This window comes from Gorilla gorilla, chromosome 4 (genome assembly GCF_029281585.2).
Source record: "Gorilla gorilla gorilla isolate KB3781 chromosome 4, NHGRI_mGorGor1-v2.1_pri, whole genome shotgun sequence".
In the NCBI taxonomy this organism is placed as follows: domain Eukaryota; kingdom Metazoa; phylum Chordata; class Mammalia; order Primates; family Hominidae; genus Gorilla; species Gorilla gorilla.
The window spans coordinates 32,776,632-32,795,846 of NC_073228.2; the positions used below are offsets into that span (position 1 = coordinate 32,776,632).

The following is a 19,215-nucleotide window of genomic DNA, read 5'->3' on the forward strand; positions in this document are numbered from 1 at the left end:
CAAGTCGGGCAGACTGCTTGAGCCATGGGCAACATGGAGCAACCCTGTCTCTACAAAAAAATACAAAAATTAGCAGGGTGTGGTGGTGTACTCCTGTAGTGGCAGCTACTCAGGAGGCTGAGGTAGGAGTATCACTGGAGCCAGGGAGGTTGGGGCTACAGTGAGTGGAGACTGAGCCACTGCACTCCAGCCTGGGTGGCAGAGCAAGACCCTGTCTCAAAAAACAAACAAACAAAAAACTTGATGCCCCTATCAAAAAGCAGAATTCAGATGTTAACTGAATGATGACCAACTTCCTTGTTAGAAAATACTATGTTTTGATTAAGAAAATTAAAGTCACCTTGACTATAAAATCACCAAACTTTTGAAACATTATTTTCTAAATATCTTTACCTTGTTGGGTACTTTTTCTTCTACTGGTTTACATAAAATATAAGCTGGCCCTTTAATATGATCTGTTCTGAATCATAACAAAGCAAAATTTAGAAAGGAGAAATAACAAAAATAATTCTATCAAAGATGATCAAAATGATCCCTAGCAACTATAACCATAAGTTACAATAAGTGAAATTGAAAATGACTGATTCAGTGGATTACCCGCCCAAGTTGTTTGTTCAAATGCCAAGAAGTAACTTTCTTACCATAAAAGTGTTTCCATATTTTCTTTTCTTTACTAGAGAAATCTCAGGTGCATTTATTATTCATATGATTAAAGCATCACCTCATTAAATTCTGCAAAAAAATCTATAAAGTATATTTGGAATTAAAACTGAAAAAAAATGAGGAATGCTTACTTTGTTCTTGGAAAACTTTATTTCGGTTTAAACAACAAAGCAAATGATATTTATGTCATCCAGGGACAGATGGGAGAGTACAGTCATTCTTCATAGCTGTTTCATTGCCAAACTCCAAATGAGAGATGTATTGTAGGTAAAAGACACTTATTATTCCAGATTACATTTACCTCACAATCTGAGATCATGAAAATTAGTCAAATATATTAGAAACAGATGTACACGAAGTCACCTCAGATAAACTGAGAAAGTGATGTCTAATGCTTTGGAAAATTCTGTTTCTACTTAAGACTCAGATTAATGAATTTTAAAGATCAGGAACATCTTTATGGGGGTTCATAAATGTTAGGAACAATGATATGCACTTTCATCAGTTTAATTATTAGGATTCAAGATGGTATTTAAAATCTAGATGTAGGCTCAGTTAGTCAATGCCAAAAATGGAAATCTTATATTTTTTTAGAGGAAACACAAAAATATGACTATTTGGATCTTGTCTTAATTTACAACTGATAAGTTCCTTTTTAATGCTTAAAAAAATGGACATGGTAGAATTGCTACACACCTGAAAAAGGTCTCAAATAGAATGTTCCATTAACAACAACAACTCAGAAATCTAATTCACTCTACAGATTTTATTTCTGGTCAACTAATCAACTTTTATTTTCTTGAGCCTGGCTGCTGCTGATTATGTATAACTTGCCAAATAACTACACATCACTGATTTCCAAGCTTTTTTCCATTTTATTTTTCCCCTTTAACTAAGGTGCACCTAGAAATAACAAGACACTACCAAATAGCTGCAATGGCCTTCAAAATTTCTTTTACTGGCCGGGTGCAGTGGTTCAAACCTGTAATCCCAGCACTTTGAGAGGCCGAGGTGGGTGGATCACCTGAGGTCAGGAGTTCGAGACCAGTCTGGCCAACGTGGCAAAACCCTGTCTCTACTAAAAATACAAAAATTAGCTGGGCATGGTAGCAGGCACCTGTAATCCCAGGTACTCGGGAGGCAAAGGCAGGAGAATTGCTGGAACCTGGGAGGCAGAGGTTGCAGTGAGCCAAGATCGCACCACTGCACTCTGGCCTCGGCGACAGAGCAAGACTACATGTCAAAAAAAAAAAAAAAATCTTTTACTAATTGATTGTATTCCAGTGAAGACTAATGCCAATTTTTTTTTTTTTCTTTTTTTTTTCTTTTTGAGACGGAGTCTTGCTCTGTCGCCCAGGCTGGAGTGCAGTGGCGCGATCTCGGCTCACTGCAAGCTCCGCTTCCCGGGTTCACGCCATTCTCCTGACTCAGCCTCTCGAGTAGCTGGGACTAAGGTGCCCACCACCACGCCCAGCTAATTTTTTGTATTTTTAGTAGAGACGGGGTTTCACCATGTTAGCCAGGATGGTCTCGATCTCCTGACCTCGTGATCTGCCCGCCTCGGCCTCCCAATTTTTTTTTTTTTTTTTTTTTTTTTTTTTTTTGAGACAGAGTCTCACTCTGTCTCCCAGGCTGGAGTGCAGTGGTGCTATCTTGGCTCACTACAGCCTCTGCCTCCCGGGTTCAAGCAATTCTTGTGCCTCAGCCTTAAGAGCTGCTGGGATGACAGACGTGTACCACCACGCATGGTTAATTTTTGTATTTTTGGTAGAGATGGGGTTTTGCCATGTTGGCCAGGCTGGTCTTTAACTCCTGACTTCAGATGATCCACCTGTCTCAGCCTCCCAAAGTGCTGGGATTACAGGCATGAGCCACCACACTCAGCCCAATGCCAAATGTATCCAATAGTCTTTGATTCCAGAATTACTTATGATAGAACACTACATCATCTACAGAAATCTTGATCAATAACCTAGATAACCTAGTTTCTACGTTGTTGATCAAGATTTCTGTAGATGATGTAGTATGTACATTTCTGTGTATGTTATTAATCAAGATTTCTGTATAAGATCTAGAAACAAAAATGCACGTTAAGAAATTAAAACTTACATCTCATAACCAATTATCTTTCTAAACAATTTACAAACATAAAATATACAATATTATTTAAAATAAATATACATATAATATATAGTTTATACATTCTCATACAGGCTTAAAAATGAGGTAATAAAAACTGATTAAACCTTTTACCATTCTGGAAATGGCTTAGGGAAATGATCATGAAATATTTTTTTCTTAGGTCTTCATTTTTTCCTTCAATACTTCTAAGTACCTCTTTTTCTATGCTGAAAAGTTATGTAAAAAATCCCTAAGCTTTGTTGGATAGTCTGTCATCACCCCAGTTGCTCCCAAATCAAAAGCTCTTTTGTATTCTTGTTCTTCATTTAATACCCAAATATACACCTGAAAATTAGAAGTGTGAGAAGTATGAGGAGAAATGTTAAAATAGAAAATTATTTTTATAACAGTATTTATCCACTACAGTCTTGGTACATTTAGAAATAACCTTTTAAAGCTATCATTTAAATAAATCATTAGATCCTTTTTTAAAATTCCACTTTGTTCCTTACAGGAATGAGGAGTGTTAAAAAAAAATTCATGGTGCTTGTTAAATATACAGTCTCCTGGCTGAGCGCAGTGGCTCACGCCTGTAATTCCAGCACTTTGGGAGGCCAAGGCAGGCAGATCACCTGAGGTCAGGAGTTCGAGATCAGCCTGGCCAACATGGCAAAACCCAGTCTCTACTAAAAATACAAAAATTAGCCAGGTGTGGTGGTGCATGCCTATAATCCCAGCTACTTAGGAGGCTGAGGCATGAGAATTGCTTGAACCTGGGAGGTGGAGGTTGCAGTGAGTCAAGACTGCACCACTGCACTCCAGCCTGGGTGACAGAGCGAGACTCCATCTCAAAAAAAAAAAAAAAAAAAAAGAAAAAAGGAAAAAAAGAAATATACATACATATATTTATATATATACACACACACACAAACACTGTCCCACCCCTCTGGCATCAGCTATTCTGTACATAAGAGGAATCTAGATCCAGAAATGCCAATGCTTTATTGCTAAGTGTAAGGAAGAGCTTAAGGTCCTCATTTGTGGATCAGTAAAGCAGCAGCATCAGAGTCAAGGGCCAAACTAAGTCAGTTAAAAGTTCTTGCCCTTTATATTTGTGTTAAACTGGTGAGCTATGCTGCTTCCAAAATGCATCATTCCAGAAACTTACTTGAATGCCTCGAGCAGTTAGGTGGTCAAACAAAGCTTTCCTCATTAGTAAGCTAGAAAAGAAAAAGCAAAACTGATTTAGGAATTTAGTCCTTAGTCCTAATTTAGTCAATTTAGAGTTTAGTAATTCCAGTTTAATTTAATCCCAATGCTTCAGCAATAAAAGAAATGGTCTCAAGTAATAATAGCTGTTGTGAATTAATTTGTGTCTTAATTGCTGGATCTCCTTTCACTGCAGGCTGCTGGTTGGTGGACAACCAGAACCTCCTTTCTACTTCTTGCTGCTACCAGATTCGTAGGAGACCCATTCTTGTTGGCACAGCTCAATGGAAAAGAGGCTGCCTCATTTTCACTGCTGAAGAAGGAGAAAGAGCTGGCTTTCCTTTCTTACTATTAATGTGTGTTCCTAACTTTCCAAGTTAAAATAAGTCAACAAATGCAGGTCAATTTCTATAACATCATAGTTCATTACACAATGGATTAGTCTTTTGTAAGCTATGTTAGAAGCATTATGTCCATTAATTACACTATCCTATGTCTAGGGAAAAAATATTTTTTTGTTCCAAGTAACTCACTGATAAGTGAACTTTCAAAATACAAACCTCTTGAGCAAGATAGGAATTCATTGCACTGGAAAGACATTATTTCTATTCTGTTATGTCTATTAGAATGATTAAATAACAGAAACTAGAAATCATGTGCTTTTAACACCAATTAACAATGCATCTTGTCAGTTAATAGGGTTGAAAAAAGAAAAAAAATGCATCCTGGTTTTACTTGAGTACAAAAAAAGGCATCCTTGAAAACTAGAGCTTAAATCAAGAATAAAGCAAAAAAGAATAAACACTGACAGAGAGAAAAGATAAAACTAATTGTTTAAGACTCTTTGAAAAAGGCATTAAGGCTGGGTGCGGTGGCTCACACCTGTAATCCCAGCACTTTGGGAGGCTGAGGTGGGCAGATCACATGAGGCCAGGAGTTCGAGATCAACCTGGCCAACATGATGAAACCTCATCTCTACTAAAAAATACAAAAACTAACCAGGCATGGTGGGAGGCGCCTATAGTTTCAGCTACTCGGGAGGCTGAGGCAGAAGAATCACTTGAACCCAGGAAGCGGTGAGCCGAGATCACACCACTGCACTCCAGCCTGGGCAACAGAGAAAGACTCCATCTCAAAAAATGAATAAATAAATAAATAAAATAAAATAAAATAAGAAAAAAAGGCGTTAAATAATAAAAAGTTGTGATTTGGGACTATTAAAATATTTAAGCATTCAAGGTTCCATCTTAAAGCAAAATATAGTACAATTATTTTGTGATTTTTACTAAAATTAAACTCATCATGTCTAAATTAAGGCATTTTCTTTAAAGTTGATATCTACTCTATAGGTGGGATTTCCTTTCTGCTGTTAAGTGTTGGTGCAGAGCAGATTTTTCTGAGAAATGTGCTGTAGGCAACATACACTTTTATATATACTGTGTTGCTACACTTCTTTTCACCAGCAAGTAAGCTAAAGGGAATGGTTATTTAACCTAGTTCTGCTACTAACTAGCTAGATAACCCCAAGTAAATAATTTAACTGGGTATATGGGGGCTCAGTTTTCTCATGAAGTTGGACGACATTATCTCTCAAGATTCTTCCTAAGGTTTTGTGATTAGTAATTAAGATAGTTCTAAATGATTCATACACATTTTACATAGCAGGTGCTCAATTTGTCCTTGTTACAAATTACATGTGGAAAGCTTGCACTACATTTTAAGGGTAGTATTTAATAAATATAGCTGAAGCAATAACTTGCATATTAAGAAATTAAAATTCTTACAGATCAGAAAGCCAGATGAGAAACTTTTGACTTCTGGACATGGTGTGTGGTTCTTTTAGCCTAGGGTAAAATAAAGTTTGAATTACAAATTAGAAACACAGAAATATATCAGTGTGATAAAATGAAACAAATTCAAAAATGAAAACAGTGCCTTGTACTTTGTATATTCTCAAAAAATATTTGTAAAAAGGACAAAAATAAAATAAAGGCCAGTTGGGTTCTGTTTGCACTGGTCTCAAGCTAACTTTTTGCCATCCCTATTCAAAAGTAATAAATAAATAAATAAATAAATAAATAAATATTGTCTTTCCAGAGACCCTGGTGCCCTAGGCTCATATCTCGTTTCTTTTTTGATGAAATCTTTCCCCTGCTTTGTCTCCTACAATTTAGTATGTGGCAAATTTAAACATACAACGGAACTGTATTATAGATCAAAGTGAGCAGTTTACCACGTGTTTTCCTTTCCTTTAAAATATCTGTAGGCCAGGCATGGTGGCTCATGTCTGTAATCCCAGCACTTTGGGAGGCTGAGGCTGGTGCATCACCTGAGTTCAGAAGTTCCAGACCAGCCTGGCCAACATGGTGAAACCCAGTCTCTACTAAAAACATAAAAATTAGCCGGGCATGGTGGCGCACACCTGTAATCACAGCTACTCAGGAGCCAGAGACAGGAGAACTGCTTGAACCCAGGAGGCAGAGGTTGCGGTGAGCCAAGACTGCGCCACTGCACTCCAGCGTGGGTGACAAAGTGAAACTCTGTCTCAAAAAAAAAAAAAAGTACAAAATAAAGTACAAGTCCTTTTTTCCCTAACTCCGGCCCCAGTGGAAAGTCCTGGTTGCAATTTCAGGAATATTAGGGATTTAGTAGCTCAAATACTGATTACCTCATTAAACAATCACTATATTGTCTTAGAAAATATCCATTGTCTTCTATAGAAGTATTAAAACACACAAAAGATATCCTACTTGTATCTTAATCCATAATCACTTTTTAGAGAAAATATTAATTCTATGGAGTTTGTTCTTATGTCTGTATTTCAACAATATTTGCTTCTAAAAGGAACATATGAAGATAAATATAGAGCAAACAGTCCACTCCAGGCCAGAGGAAAGCTAAGTACTTTAGGAATAAATGTTTTATTTATTTATTTATTGGCAGAGTCTTGCTCTGTCACCCAGGCTGGAGTGCAATGGTGCTATCTCGGCTCACTGCAACCCCCACCTTCTGGGTTCAAGCGATTCTCCTGCCTCAGCCTCCTGAGTAGCTGGGATTACAGATGTGCGCCACCATGCCCAGCTAATTTTGTATTTTTAGTAGAGATGGAGTTTCACCATGTTGGCCAGGCTGGTATGGAACTCCAGACCTCAGGTGATCCGCCTGCCTCTGCCTCCCAAAGTGCTGAGATTACAGGCAGGAGCCCCTGGCCCAGCCAGGAATAAATGTTTAGGGATCATTTTAATCTAGCAAATAAAATAGAGTTTTTTTTTTTTTTTTGGGTAGACAAGAAGCGTTTTCTATTGTTTTGTCTGAGAAACAGCTACAAAGATGTTCATAAATATAATTTAGGAATAAATAAAATAAACATGTTTATCACTAAGATACTGAAATTGGAAAACAGGCATGAAATAGAAGTTGAGCACAAGAGTACTGACTAAATTGTTTTTCTTTTCTTTTCTTTTTTGAGACAGAGTCTTGCTCTGTCGCCCAGGCTAGAGTGCAGCCATCTCGACTCACTGCAACCTCCACCTCTGGGGTTCAAGCGACTCTCTTGCCTCAGCCTCCCGAGTAACTGAGATTACAGGTGTCCGCCACTGTGCCCGGCTAATTTTTGTATTTTTAGTAGAGACGGGGTTTCACCATGTTGGCTAGGCTGGTCTTGAACTCCTGACTTTGTGATCCACCCGCCTCAGCCTCCCACAGTGCTGGGATTACAGGCATGAGCCACCACGCCTGGCCAATTGTTTTTCTTTCTTATTTTTTTTTTTGAGAAGGAGTCTCGCTCTGTCGCTCAGGCTGGAGTGCAGTGGCGCGATCTTGGCTCACCGCAACTTCTGCCCGCCGGGTTCAGGCGAGCCTGGCTAATTTTTGTATTTTCAGTAGAGATGGGGTTTCACCCTGTTGGCCAGGCTGGTCTCAAACTCCTGACCTCGTGATCCTCCTGCCTCGGCCTCCCAAAATGTTGGGATTACAGGCGTGAGCCACTGCACCTGGCCTGCTTTTCTAAGCAATATTGTCTGATGACTGCTACACTAACGTTCAGCTTTATTTTTTTCCCCCAAGTCATTACCTTTATTGAGACATGCTATAAAAGAGGAAAGCTCTTCAGCTTGATTTTTTAAAGTTCTGTTGGATATGAAAAGTGTTTTCTTTTCTTTTCTTTTCTTTTTTTTTTTTTTGAGACAGAGTCTCGCTCTGTCGCCCAGGCTGGAGTGCAGTGGCGCAATCTCCGCTCACTGCAAGCTCCGCCTCCCGGGCTCACGCCATTCTCCTGCCTCAGCCTCCGGAGTAGCTGGGACTACAGGCGCCCGCCACCACGCCCGGAGAATTTTTTTTTGTATTTTTAGTGGAGACGGGGTTTCACCGTGTTAGCCAGGATGGTCTCGACCTCCTGACCTCGTGATCCACCCGCCTTGGCCTCCCAAAGTGCTGGGATTACAGGCGTGAGCCACCGCGCCCGGCCATGAAAAGTGTTTTCATGCAAATAAAATCACATTTAAATCATCTCCCCAACGATTCCAAATTCCTTTGTCATAATTCAGTTATGAATCTACAGCTAGAAATCACATTCTACGTGTGTAGAATTTTGAGATGAAGCTATCATTCTTTATAATAACAAAGATAACAATAAAAGCTATCACTTTTGAGTGCTTAGTATTTGTCAGGCAATCTAAGTGTTTTTATGTACCTATGTATTTTTACAATCTATGTATTTTTATCTTGCTAGTAAATTAGCAAGTGAAATGCAAGGCTTTTCTAGTAGTGGAATTACGTAAATATAAAAGGATCCTGGCTGGGCAAGGCGGGTCACGCCTATAATCCCAGCACTTTGGGAGGAGGTGGGTGGATCATCTGAGGTAAGCAGTTGGAGACCAGCCTGACCAACATGGTGAAGCCCCATCTCTACTAAAACTACAAAAATTAGCCAGGCAAGGTGGTGGGCGCCTATAATCCCAGCTACTCGGGAGGCTGAGGCAGGAGAATCACTTGAACCCGGGAGGCGGAGGTTGCAGTGAGTTGAGATCACACCTTTGCACTCCAGCCTAGGCCACAACGGCAAAACTCCATCTCAAAAAAAAAAAAAAAAAAAAAAAAAAACACTAAAAAAACAGTATCCTATATAAACTAACTATACCCTTTTATTTTCCTATCTCCAGATGTTTTTATGGTGGTGGTGGTTTTTTCTTCCTAAATGTATTACAGTAATACCATTGTTTAATTTGGAGTTTAATGGAATTTGAGCTGGGTAAAGCTGTCAATGAAATAGAAAGCAATAAGGGAAAGTGGAGGGCAACTGCTATTTGATGTGAGAATAAAATAATTATTTACCTTCTGTAATTAAATTAAATTCCTTTTATCTGATTTCTGACTATACAGGCACAGAAAATCATAATCTGAGATGGGTCCTGATTATTTGTTTCAGAGAATGTGTCTTAATTATATAAAAATGCATAATATAGGTCAGGTAATAGAACATGGAAATCACTACAGAAATCTCTTCTTCATCATTGATATTGATATTAGTGAGCTTTTATCTTAGTCTTTCTGTAATTGATAATTGATTTTAAAATAAAAGGGTAACCACTTACTTCAGTATAATAGAAGGCATTGGGATTTCAAAAAACTGTTCTCGAATGGGCACAAAGGGCAAGAGGCCAGTGAAGAAAAGGCCAAGAATGAGCAGGACACGTTGTAGACTGAAGAGTATAGGAATATCTGAATTCTAAAAGACAAAAGCAATATTACATGTTATTTTTACAACTGCTCAAATAAAGAGGATTACTTCACAACTCTCAGTATTTCCCAAGACAATGTGTTGAAATCTATTATGAGCATTCCTGGGATTATGAATATTCATTTGCAAATAACACCACACTTAATAGTGGCTAGTCCTTGATAAATGGGTCAGGATTGATCTTGGAGCCTCATAGTGTAATGATGTTACTAAAATTTCTCTATTACCATCTCTGCTTTTGCAATACCACTTCTGTGTTGGTTACAGTACTTACAGCTAAAGACTAAACATGTCAGAATCCAATGGAACAAAATGAAAAGACGAATATATGGAATATTCAGTAACTTTACTCCTGTTTAAAAAATATGTAGCTATATATCTCTATATATGAGTATATATAGATACATATCAATACTGTTGCAAATGTGTCATCTTTTAGCTATGTTATGAATCAAATATAAAATATAAATAGGATTTTGTAAACTAATCCAAGAATCTAACCACCATTTTAAGTTTCTATTGGAAAATATGCTCAATATCCCAAAACTTTAAAAATACAAGATAGACATACATATATATATAATTTTAATTGTGCTAAAATACACATAACACAAAATTTAAGATTTTTTTTTTTTTTTTGAGACGGAGTCTCACTCTGTCACCCAGGTTGGAGTGCAGTGGCACAATATCGGCTCACTGAAACCTCTGCCTCCTGAGTTCAAGCAATTCTCCTGCCTCAGCCCCCCAAGTAGCTAAGATTACAGGCGCACACCACCATGCCCAGCTAATTTTTTGTATTTTTAGTAGAGATGTGGTTTCACCATGTTGGCCAGGCTGGTCTCAAACTCCTGACCTCAGATGATCTGCCCACCTTGGCCTCCCAAAGTGTTGGGACTACAAGTGTGAGCCACTGCACCAGCCAAATTTAAGATCTTAATCATTTTTTAAATTTATTTTCTCACCACCCCCACCCCCCGCCACCCATCAAAATTGAATGTCAATCATTTTTAAATGTACGGTTTGGTGGTTTTAAGTATATTCGCACTGTTGTGCAACCAAAGTCCAGAAGTCTTTTCATTTTGCAAAAGTGAAAACAACTCTATGCCTTTTTTTTTTTTTTTTGAGATAAGGTCTCACTGTCACCCAGGCTGGAGTGCAGTGGCACAACCAAAGCTCACTGCATCCTCCACCCTGGCTCAGGCAATACTCCCACCTCAGCCTCCTGAGTTATAATAGATGGGACTACAGGTGTGTGCCACCATGCCCAGCTACTTTTTTTGGTATTTTTTGTAGAGATGAGGTTTCACCATGTCACCCAGGCTGGTCTGGAACTCCTGGGCTCAAGCAATCCACCTGCCTCAGCCTCTCAAAGTGCTGGGAATACAGGTGTGAGCCACCTTGCCTGGCCAACTTTATACCATTAAATAACAAATCTCCATTCCCTCTCTCCTTGCCCTCCTATGTGTACTATATATAAATATATATATATTAGACAGGGTCTTGCTGTCACCCAGGCTAGAGTACAGTGGCTGGATCATGGCTCATTGAAACCTAGATCTCCCAGGCTCAAGTGATCCCACACCTCAGCCTCCCACACAGCTGGGACTACAGACATGCACCACCATGCCGAGCTAATTTTTTAAAAATTTTTTATAGAGACAGAATCTCATTATATTGCCTAGGCTGGTCTTGAACTCCTGGGCGCAAGCATTTCTCCTACCTCAGCCTCCCAAAGTGCTGGAATGACAAGCGTGAGCTACCATGCCAGGCCCTGCTATATTTACTGGAAAAAAAAATTATGCTTACAGTGAACTTTTAATAAAAACATAATATATTTTTTAAGAAATCACATAAAAATAATTTATTTTAAATAGTTAGTTCTAGGCTGGGCGTGGTTGCTCACGCCTGTAATCCCAGCATTTTGGGAGGCCAAGGCGGGTGGATCACTTGAAGTCATGACTTCGAGACCAGCCTGGCCAACATGGTGAAACCCTGCCTCTACTAAAAATACAAAAATTAGCCGGGCTTGGTGGCATACAACTGTAACCCCAGCTACTTGGGAGGCTGAGGCAGGAGAATCTCTTGAACCCGGGAGGTGGAGCTTGCAGTGAGCCAAGATTGAGCCACTGCACTACAGCCTAGGTGACAGAGTGAGACTCTGTCTCAAATTTAAAAATTATATAAATAAATAAATAGTTCTAAATTATCTACTTCTTTATTTTTTAAAAAAATAGAGTAAATAAGTTTGAGAATTTATTTTGCCCCTTTGTTTACATGGTGCTTTGTAATGTTTTTGGCTTACTTACATACAGGTGTTTCAGCTGTAACAAAATATACAAGTCACTGCAAAATCTTGAGTTCTGCAAAATCATACACTAAGGATAACAGAGCTTATGGGAAAAAAGGTTTAGGGGCTGACCCTCAAAACTTACAGCCAGGTGCGGTGACTCACGCTTGTAATCCCAGCACTTTGGGAGGCCAAGACGGGTGGATCACTTGAGGTCAGGAGTTCGAGACCAGTCTGGCCAACATGATGAAACTCTCTCTACTAAGAATACAAAAATTAGCCAGGCGTGATGGCAGGCACCTGTAATCCCAGCTAGTCTGGAGGCTGAGGCAGGAGAATTGCTTGAACCTGGGAGGTGGAGGTTGCAGTGAGCTGAGATCGTGCCACTGCACCCCAGTGTGGGCAAGAGTGAGACTCTGTCTCAAAAAAAAAAAACTTGGCTGGGCACAGTGGCTCATGCCCGTAATCCCGACACTTTGGGAGGCCGAGGTGGGTGGATCATCTGAGGTCAGGAATTCAAGACCAGCCTGACCAACATGGAGAAACCCCGTCTCTACTAAAAAATACAAAAATTAGCCGGGCATGGTGACGTGTGCCTGTAATCCCAGCTACTCAGGAGGCTGAGACAGGAGAATTGCTTGAACCCAGCAGGCGGTGGTTGCGGTGAGCCAAGATTGCACCACTGCACTCCAGCCTGGGTGACAGAGCGACATTCTGTCTCAAAACATAAAATAAAATAAAATAAAATTAAAAATACTTATGCAACTTTGGAACCAGAGCACTAAAAGAAAGAACCACTGCGTTAAGTGTGAATGAATGAAAAATCATTAAGCGCCACATTTTCCCACTACCACTGTGTGCCCCATTTCCTTTAATGTTTATATTTTGGGTTTACATCTGGAAATTAAAAGGCTAATGTAAAATTCTTATAAATCATACTATAAGAATTGCAAAAGCAGGCTGGGCGTGGTGGCTCACACCTGTAATCCCAGCACTTTGGGAGGCCGAGGCAGGTGGATCACCTGAGGTTGGGAGTTCAAGACCAGCCTGACCAACATAGAGAAACCCCGTCTCTACTAAAAATACAAAAAATTAGCTGGGCGTGGTGGTGCATGCCTGTAATCCCAGCTACTCGGGAGGCTAAGGGAGGAGAATCGCTTGAACCCGGGAGGCGGAGGTTGTGATGAGCCGAGATTGCGCCATTGCACTCCAGCCTGGGCAACCAGAGCGAAACTCCATCTCAAAAAAAAAAAAAAAAAAAAAAGGAAAGGAAAAAAAGAATTGCAAAAGTTGTATCAATTATATAGCATGTTGGTAATATGAAAGACAAATTTTATTGAGACATTTTTACTGTGATGTTTGGAAAAGTATGGAAATCAAGGGAAAAGTTCTATGATTACAGGCCAAAAGTGAGCCTTTTATTTTGAAAGAATTATAGACTTAATCTCAGCACTTTGGGAGAATGAGACAAGAGGATTGCTTGAGCCTAGGAGTTTGAGACCAGCCTGGGCAATACAGAGAGACTCCATCTCTACAAAAAATTTCAAAATTAGCCAGGCATGGTGGTACATACTTGTAGTATAGTATAGTCCCATGCGGCTTTCACCCAGCTTCCTCAAAAGGTGACACTTGATGTAACTATACTATAGTATCAAGACCTGGAATTGACACTGGTACCTTACTGTTCATTAGACTACATAATTTATTCAATTTTCATCATTTTTTAAACACCGCATTCATTTGTGTGTGTGTAGTTCTATGCAGTTTTAACCCATGTATAGATTCATGTAACCACTACCACAATCAAGATACAAAGCTGTGGCCGGGCGTGGTGGCTCATGCCTGTAATCCCAGCACTGTGCGAGGCCGAGGTGGGCGGATCACCTGATGTCGGGAGTTTGTGACCAGCCTGACCAACATGGTGAAACCCTATCTCTACTAAAAATACAAAAATTAGCCAGGCTTAGTGGCGGGCGCCTGTAATCCCAGCTACTCGGGAGGCTGAAGCGGGAAAATCGCTTGAACCCGGAAGGCGGAGGTTGCAGTGAACCAAGATTGCACCATTGTACTCCAGCCTGGGTGACAGAGTGAGTCTCCAAAAAAAAAAAAAAAACAAAAAAAAAACAAGATACAAAGCCGTTTCATCACTACACAAGAAATCTCTTGTAGTGGTACCCACTCTCTACCCTGCCCTAAGTCCCCGTCCCCTAATCTGCTCTTCCAGGCTACAGTTAATGGAATCTACAATACAGTTTGAGGTTGATTTTTTTCACTAAGCATAATGTCTTTGAGGACCATCCAGTTCGTTGCATGTATCAATAGTTCATTCCCTTTTAGTGCTGAATAGTATTCCATTGTATGGAAATGTCAGAGTTTGTTCAGTCATTTACCCACTGAAGGACATTTAGGTTATTTTCAGGATTTTGCTTTGATGAATAAAGTTGCTATAAACATTCATGTATAGGTTTTAGGGAATGTGCCTTCATTTTACATGGAAGGCTGCATCTCCCTGGTAACATATTTTTATTTTTAAAAAAATGCCTGTAATCTCAGCACTTTGGGAAAACGAGACAAGAGGATTGCTTGAGCCTAGGAGTTTGAGACCAGCTTGGCCAATACAGTGAGACTCCATCTCTACAAAAAATTAAAAAATTAGCCAGGCATGGTGGTACATACCTGTAGTCCCAGCTACTCAAAAGGCTGAGGTGGGAGGATCACTTGAGGCCAGGAATTCAGGATCAACCTGGGCAACAAAGTGAGACCCTGTCTCTGCAAAAAAAAATCAAAAAATTTGCCAGGCATGATGGCATGCGCCTGTAGTCCAAGCTACACAGGAGGCTGAGGCAGGAGACCATCTGAACCCAGGAAGTCAAGGCTGCAGTGAACCAAGATCACACCACTGCACTCCAGCCTCAGTGACAGAGCAAGACCTTGTTTTAAATAATAATAATAATAATAAAATAAATCATTAAATTTTTTAAAAAATCATTTATAGGTTTTTGTAAGCGTGTATTTCATTTTTCTGGGATAAATGCCTAAGATTGCTGGGAGTTATGGAAGAGTCTAAGTTCTAAGTTCTTAGGAATCTAAAGCCACTCAGCCCAGTGATTGCTCTGTTCTTCCCTTTTGTACACAGCTACCTTGGGATCTCTCAGCCCCTGCTGCACATAGAACATACTTGCTTTAGGCCAGGTGTGGTGGCTCACACTTGTAATACCAGCACTTTGGGAGGCCGAGGCAGGCAGATCACTTGAGGTCAGGAGTTTGAGACCAGCCTGGCCAACATGGTGAAACCCCATCTCTACTAAAGATACAAAAATTAGCTGGGCATGGCAGCACACGCCTGCAATCCCAGCTAGTCGGGAGTCTGAGGCAGGAGAACCTCTTGAACCCAGGAGACGGAGGTTGCAGTGAGCCTAAATCATGCAACTGCACTCCAGCCTGAGTTGGAGTCTCCAAAACAACAACCACAACAAACTTACTTGCTTTAGTGGGAATCTCAATTATACTCTGAATTGTAATGATGCTGACTGTGCATGTTTTTGCCTTCTCTGTTAGGAAGGAAGTCTTGCCCAAAGAGGTTGTTTGTTTTGTTTCTTTGTTTTTTAAGACTAGTCAAATGAAGCAGTGGGAGTGGAGAAATAAAGAAATCTGTAACTGGTTGTAATCAATTAATTGTAAACACCATTACACTCAGATCAGCCACCAAAGAGTTCTTTGTATTTGAAAATTGCTACTTACATCATGATATTTCTTCTATATTACAGATTATTTCAGCATCTTCAACGCTCAAGATTTTTTAACATCTTAAATTTCAAATTCTCTTACCTGATGATGTATGTAAACTTGATTATGAAGGTTTAACTATCATTTTAAAGCATATAAAATTAATTTTTATACACTTTTTTTTTGAGAAGAGTCTCGGTCTGCTGCCCAGGCTGGAGTGCAGTGGTGCGATCCCAGCTCATTGCAACCTCTGCCTCCTGGGTTCAAGCCATTCTCCTGCCTCAGCCTCCTGAGTTGCTGGGATTACAGGTGCGCACCACCATGCCCAGCTAATTTTTGTATTTTTAGTAGAGATGGGGTTTCACCATGTTGGCCAGACTGGCTTCGGACTCCTGACCTCAGGTAATCCACCCGCCTCAGCCTCCCAAAGTGCTGGGATTCCAAGCGTGAGCCACTGTGCCTGGCCGACATATTTTCTTTAACCAGAAAATTTTCAGTGGGTAGATAGATGGTCCTGCTTTTATATCTTGCTTAATAATCATGATCTTGCATGATCTTGGCTTAACTTGCTTAAATCTATTTGGAAGTTTAGGGTAAAAAGAAGCTAAAGCTATAGATAATAGGATTTTTTTTTTTTTTTTTTTTTTGAGACAGGGTCTGGCTCCGTCACCCAGGCTGGAGTACAGTGGCAGGATCTTGGCTCACTGCAACCTCTGTCTACTAGGCTCAAGCCATCCTTCCACCTCAGCTTCCCAAGTAGCTGAGACTACAGGCATGTGCCACCATGCCTAGCCAGTTTTTGTATTTTTAGTAGAGATGGGGTTTCCTCATGTTCCCTAGGCTGGTCTCAAACTCCTGGGCTCAAAGTGATCTGTCCGCCTTGGCCTCCCAAAGGGCTGGGATTACAGGGGTGTGAGCCACTTAGCCTGACCCTAAATAATTTCTTTTCCTTTATTGTTATTTTTATTTGTTTTTTTGAGATGGAGTCTTGTTCTGTCACCCAGGCTGGAGTGCAGTGGCGCCATCTCGGCTCACTGCAACCTCTGCTTCCCAGGTTCAAGCAATTCTCCTGCCTCAGCCTCCCTAGAAGTTGGAATTACAGGAGAACGCCACCACGCCTGGCTATTTTTTGTATTTTTTTTTTTTTTTTTGAGACAGAGTCTTGCTCTGTCACCCAGGCTGGAGTGCAGTGGTGCGATCTCGGCTCATTGCAAGCTCTGCCTCCCGGGTTCATGCCATTCTCCTGTCTCAGCCTCCTGAGTAGCTGGGACTACAGGCGCCCACCACTACGCCTGGCTAATTTTTTGTATTTTTAGTAGAGACGGGGTTTCACCGCGTTAGCCAGGATGGTCTCAATCTCCTGACCTCGTGATCCGCCCGCCTCGGCCTCCCAAAGTGCTGGGATTACAGGCGTGAGCCACCGCGCCCGGCCTCTATTTTTTGTATTTTTAATAGAGATGGGGTTTTGCCATGTTCGCCAGGCTGGTCTTGAACTCCTGACCTCAGGTGATCCGCCTGCCTCGGCCTCCCAAAGTGCTGAGATTACAGGGGCAAGCCACTGTGCCCAGGATTTTTTTTTTTTTTTAATAGAGTTGGAAGTCTTACTATGTTGCCCAGGCTGGTCTCAAATTCCTGGCCTCAAGCAATCTTCACCCCTTAAATAATTTCTTTCTTAAAAAAAAAAAATAAGCACATGTTCTCAGGATCTCCTGAGGGCTGTGTTACAGGCAAAAGAAAATTAAAAATAATTAATAATAATAATAATAGAAAGGGGGTCTCACTATGTTGTCCAGGCTGGTCTCAAACACCTGGGCTCAAGCAATCCTCCCACTTTGGCCTCCCAAAGTGCTAGGATTACAGGCATGAGTCATCATGCCCAGCTAAATAATTTAACCCAAAATTACACACAAAAAATTTAATTACCTAACACAAGACAGTGATTAAAAGATAGAAACTGTATTTTTTCCTTTAATACACATAATGAAATATTGGTAAGCAACTAACATTAGCATGTGAAAATAATAATTCCTTGAACCAGTTCAACTGCATTGACCTTATATTGCTAGGTTCAAATCCATTATCTCTACTATATTAAACTTCTGGCTAGTTGCTTCCACCCAGTACCATCTACCTGTGTATGAAGGCTATGAAATAAGATAAGTGTTTGCTTTTTTTGAGACAGAGTCTCGCTCTGTTGCCCAGACTGGAGTGCAGTGGCATGATCTCGGCTCACTGCAACCTCTGCTTCCCGGGTTCAAGCGATTCTTCTGCCTCAGCCTCCTGAGTAGCTGGGACTACAGGCACGTGCCACCACGCCCAACTAATTTTTATATTTTCATAGAGACAGGGTTTCACCATATTGGCCAGGTTGGTCTCGAACTCCTGACCTTATGATCCACCTGCCTTGGCCTCCCAAAGTGCTGGGATTACAGGTGTGAGCCAGTGCGCCCGGCCTGAAATAAGATGTTTTAAAAATTATTACTGTAATAAGGGCCGGGCACAATGGCTCACACCTGTAATCCCAGCACTTTGGGAGGCCAAGGCAGGAGGATTGCTTGAGTCCAAGAGTTTGATACCGGAGTGGGCAACATAGTGAGACCTCATCTCTACTTAAGATTTAAAAATTAGCTGGGTGCAGTGGTGTGTGCCTGTAGTCCCAGCTACTTGAGAGGCTGAGGCAGGAGGATCACTTGAGCCCAGGAGTTTGAGGCTGCAGTGAGCTATGATTGCACCACTGCACTCCAGCCTGGGTGACAGGGTGAGACCCTATCTCTAAAAATAAGAAAAAGAAAAAAAATTATTACTATAATAACTTATCATTTATAGATACAAAATAACAACAAAGATAGATAATTCTGTATCATTTTTGAAGCTTACCTCTTTGTAGCACTTTTCTACAATTTCATAATTGGCATTACCCCACACTGTTAAGTGTTCTCGATTATACCGCTTCACCAACTCTGAAACCTACGTGTGAAAATTCAAAATTTTATGCATGTGCCTATTTGCAAATCCACTAACAACATTTCACTTAAAAAATGAATTAGAATTGACTATCTGTGAATGAATAGCATAACTTTTGGAAGAATCAATATGTAAATTTAGAATATTTTATAAAATGCAAAATTTATTCACATTATATCATTATATAATTTATTTAACAGAATGGAGTTATTTAGTAATTTGACATAAACTAACCACGAATGAAACAAGTTAAACTAGAAGATAATTACATAAATGCCAGAATGACTGGTTCATACAACCTTATTTTATCCATGACATGCCAACTCTCTCTGAAAATAGGCTCTCTCCTACAGTAAAATGATCTCTTCTACTAAGGCATTATTTAAAACAATGCTGATCCCTAGGGTATCACATTTCCTTGAGCATTATCAATCTATGCAGTCACTGACTCTAACCTTATTTAGTTTGTGAAATAGGATGCAACACACCCAGAGGAGGCAATGCCTTG

General features: G+C 40.3%; 1 protein-coding gene across 1 annotated transcript in view; it reads right to left on the reverse strand.

Annotated features, from left to right (window-relative positions):
* Window positions 1-794: 794 nt before the first annotated feature.
* Window positions 795-19,215, reverse strand: part of GDPD1 (glycerophosphodiester phosphodiesterase domain containing 1) — a 55,116-nt gene continuing 36,695 nt past the window's right edge. The window contains exons 6-10 of the mRNA XM_019026599.4: window positions 18,621-18,710; window positions 9,585-9,718; window positions 5,778-5,837; window positions 3,953-4,004; window positions 795-3,129 (exon numbers count right to left, since the gene is read on the reverse strand). Coding sequence (XP_018882144.1) covers window positions 3,007-3,129; window positions 3,953-4,004; window positions 5,778-5,837; window positions 9,585-9,718; window positions 18,621-18,710 — 459 coding nt within the window. The 3' untranslated portion in view covers window positions 795-3,006. The remainder of the gene's footprint in view (window positions 3,130-3,952; window positions 4,005-5,777; window positions 5,838-9,584; window positions 9,719-18,620; window positions 18,711-19,215) is intronic.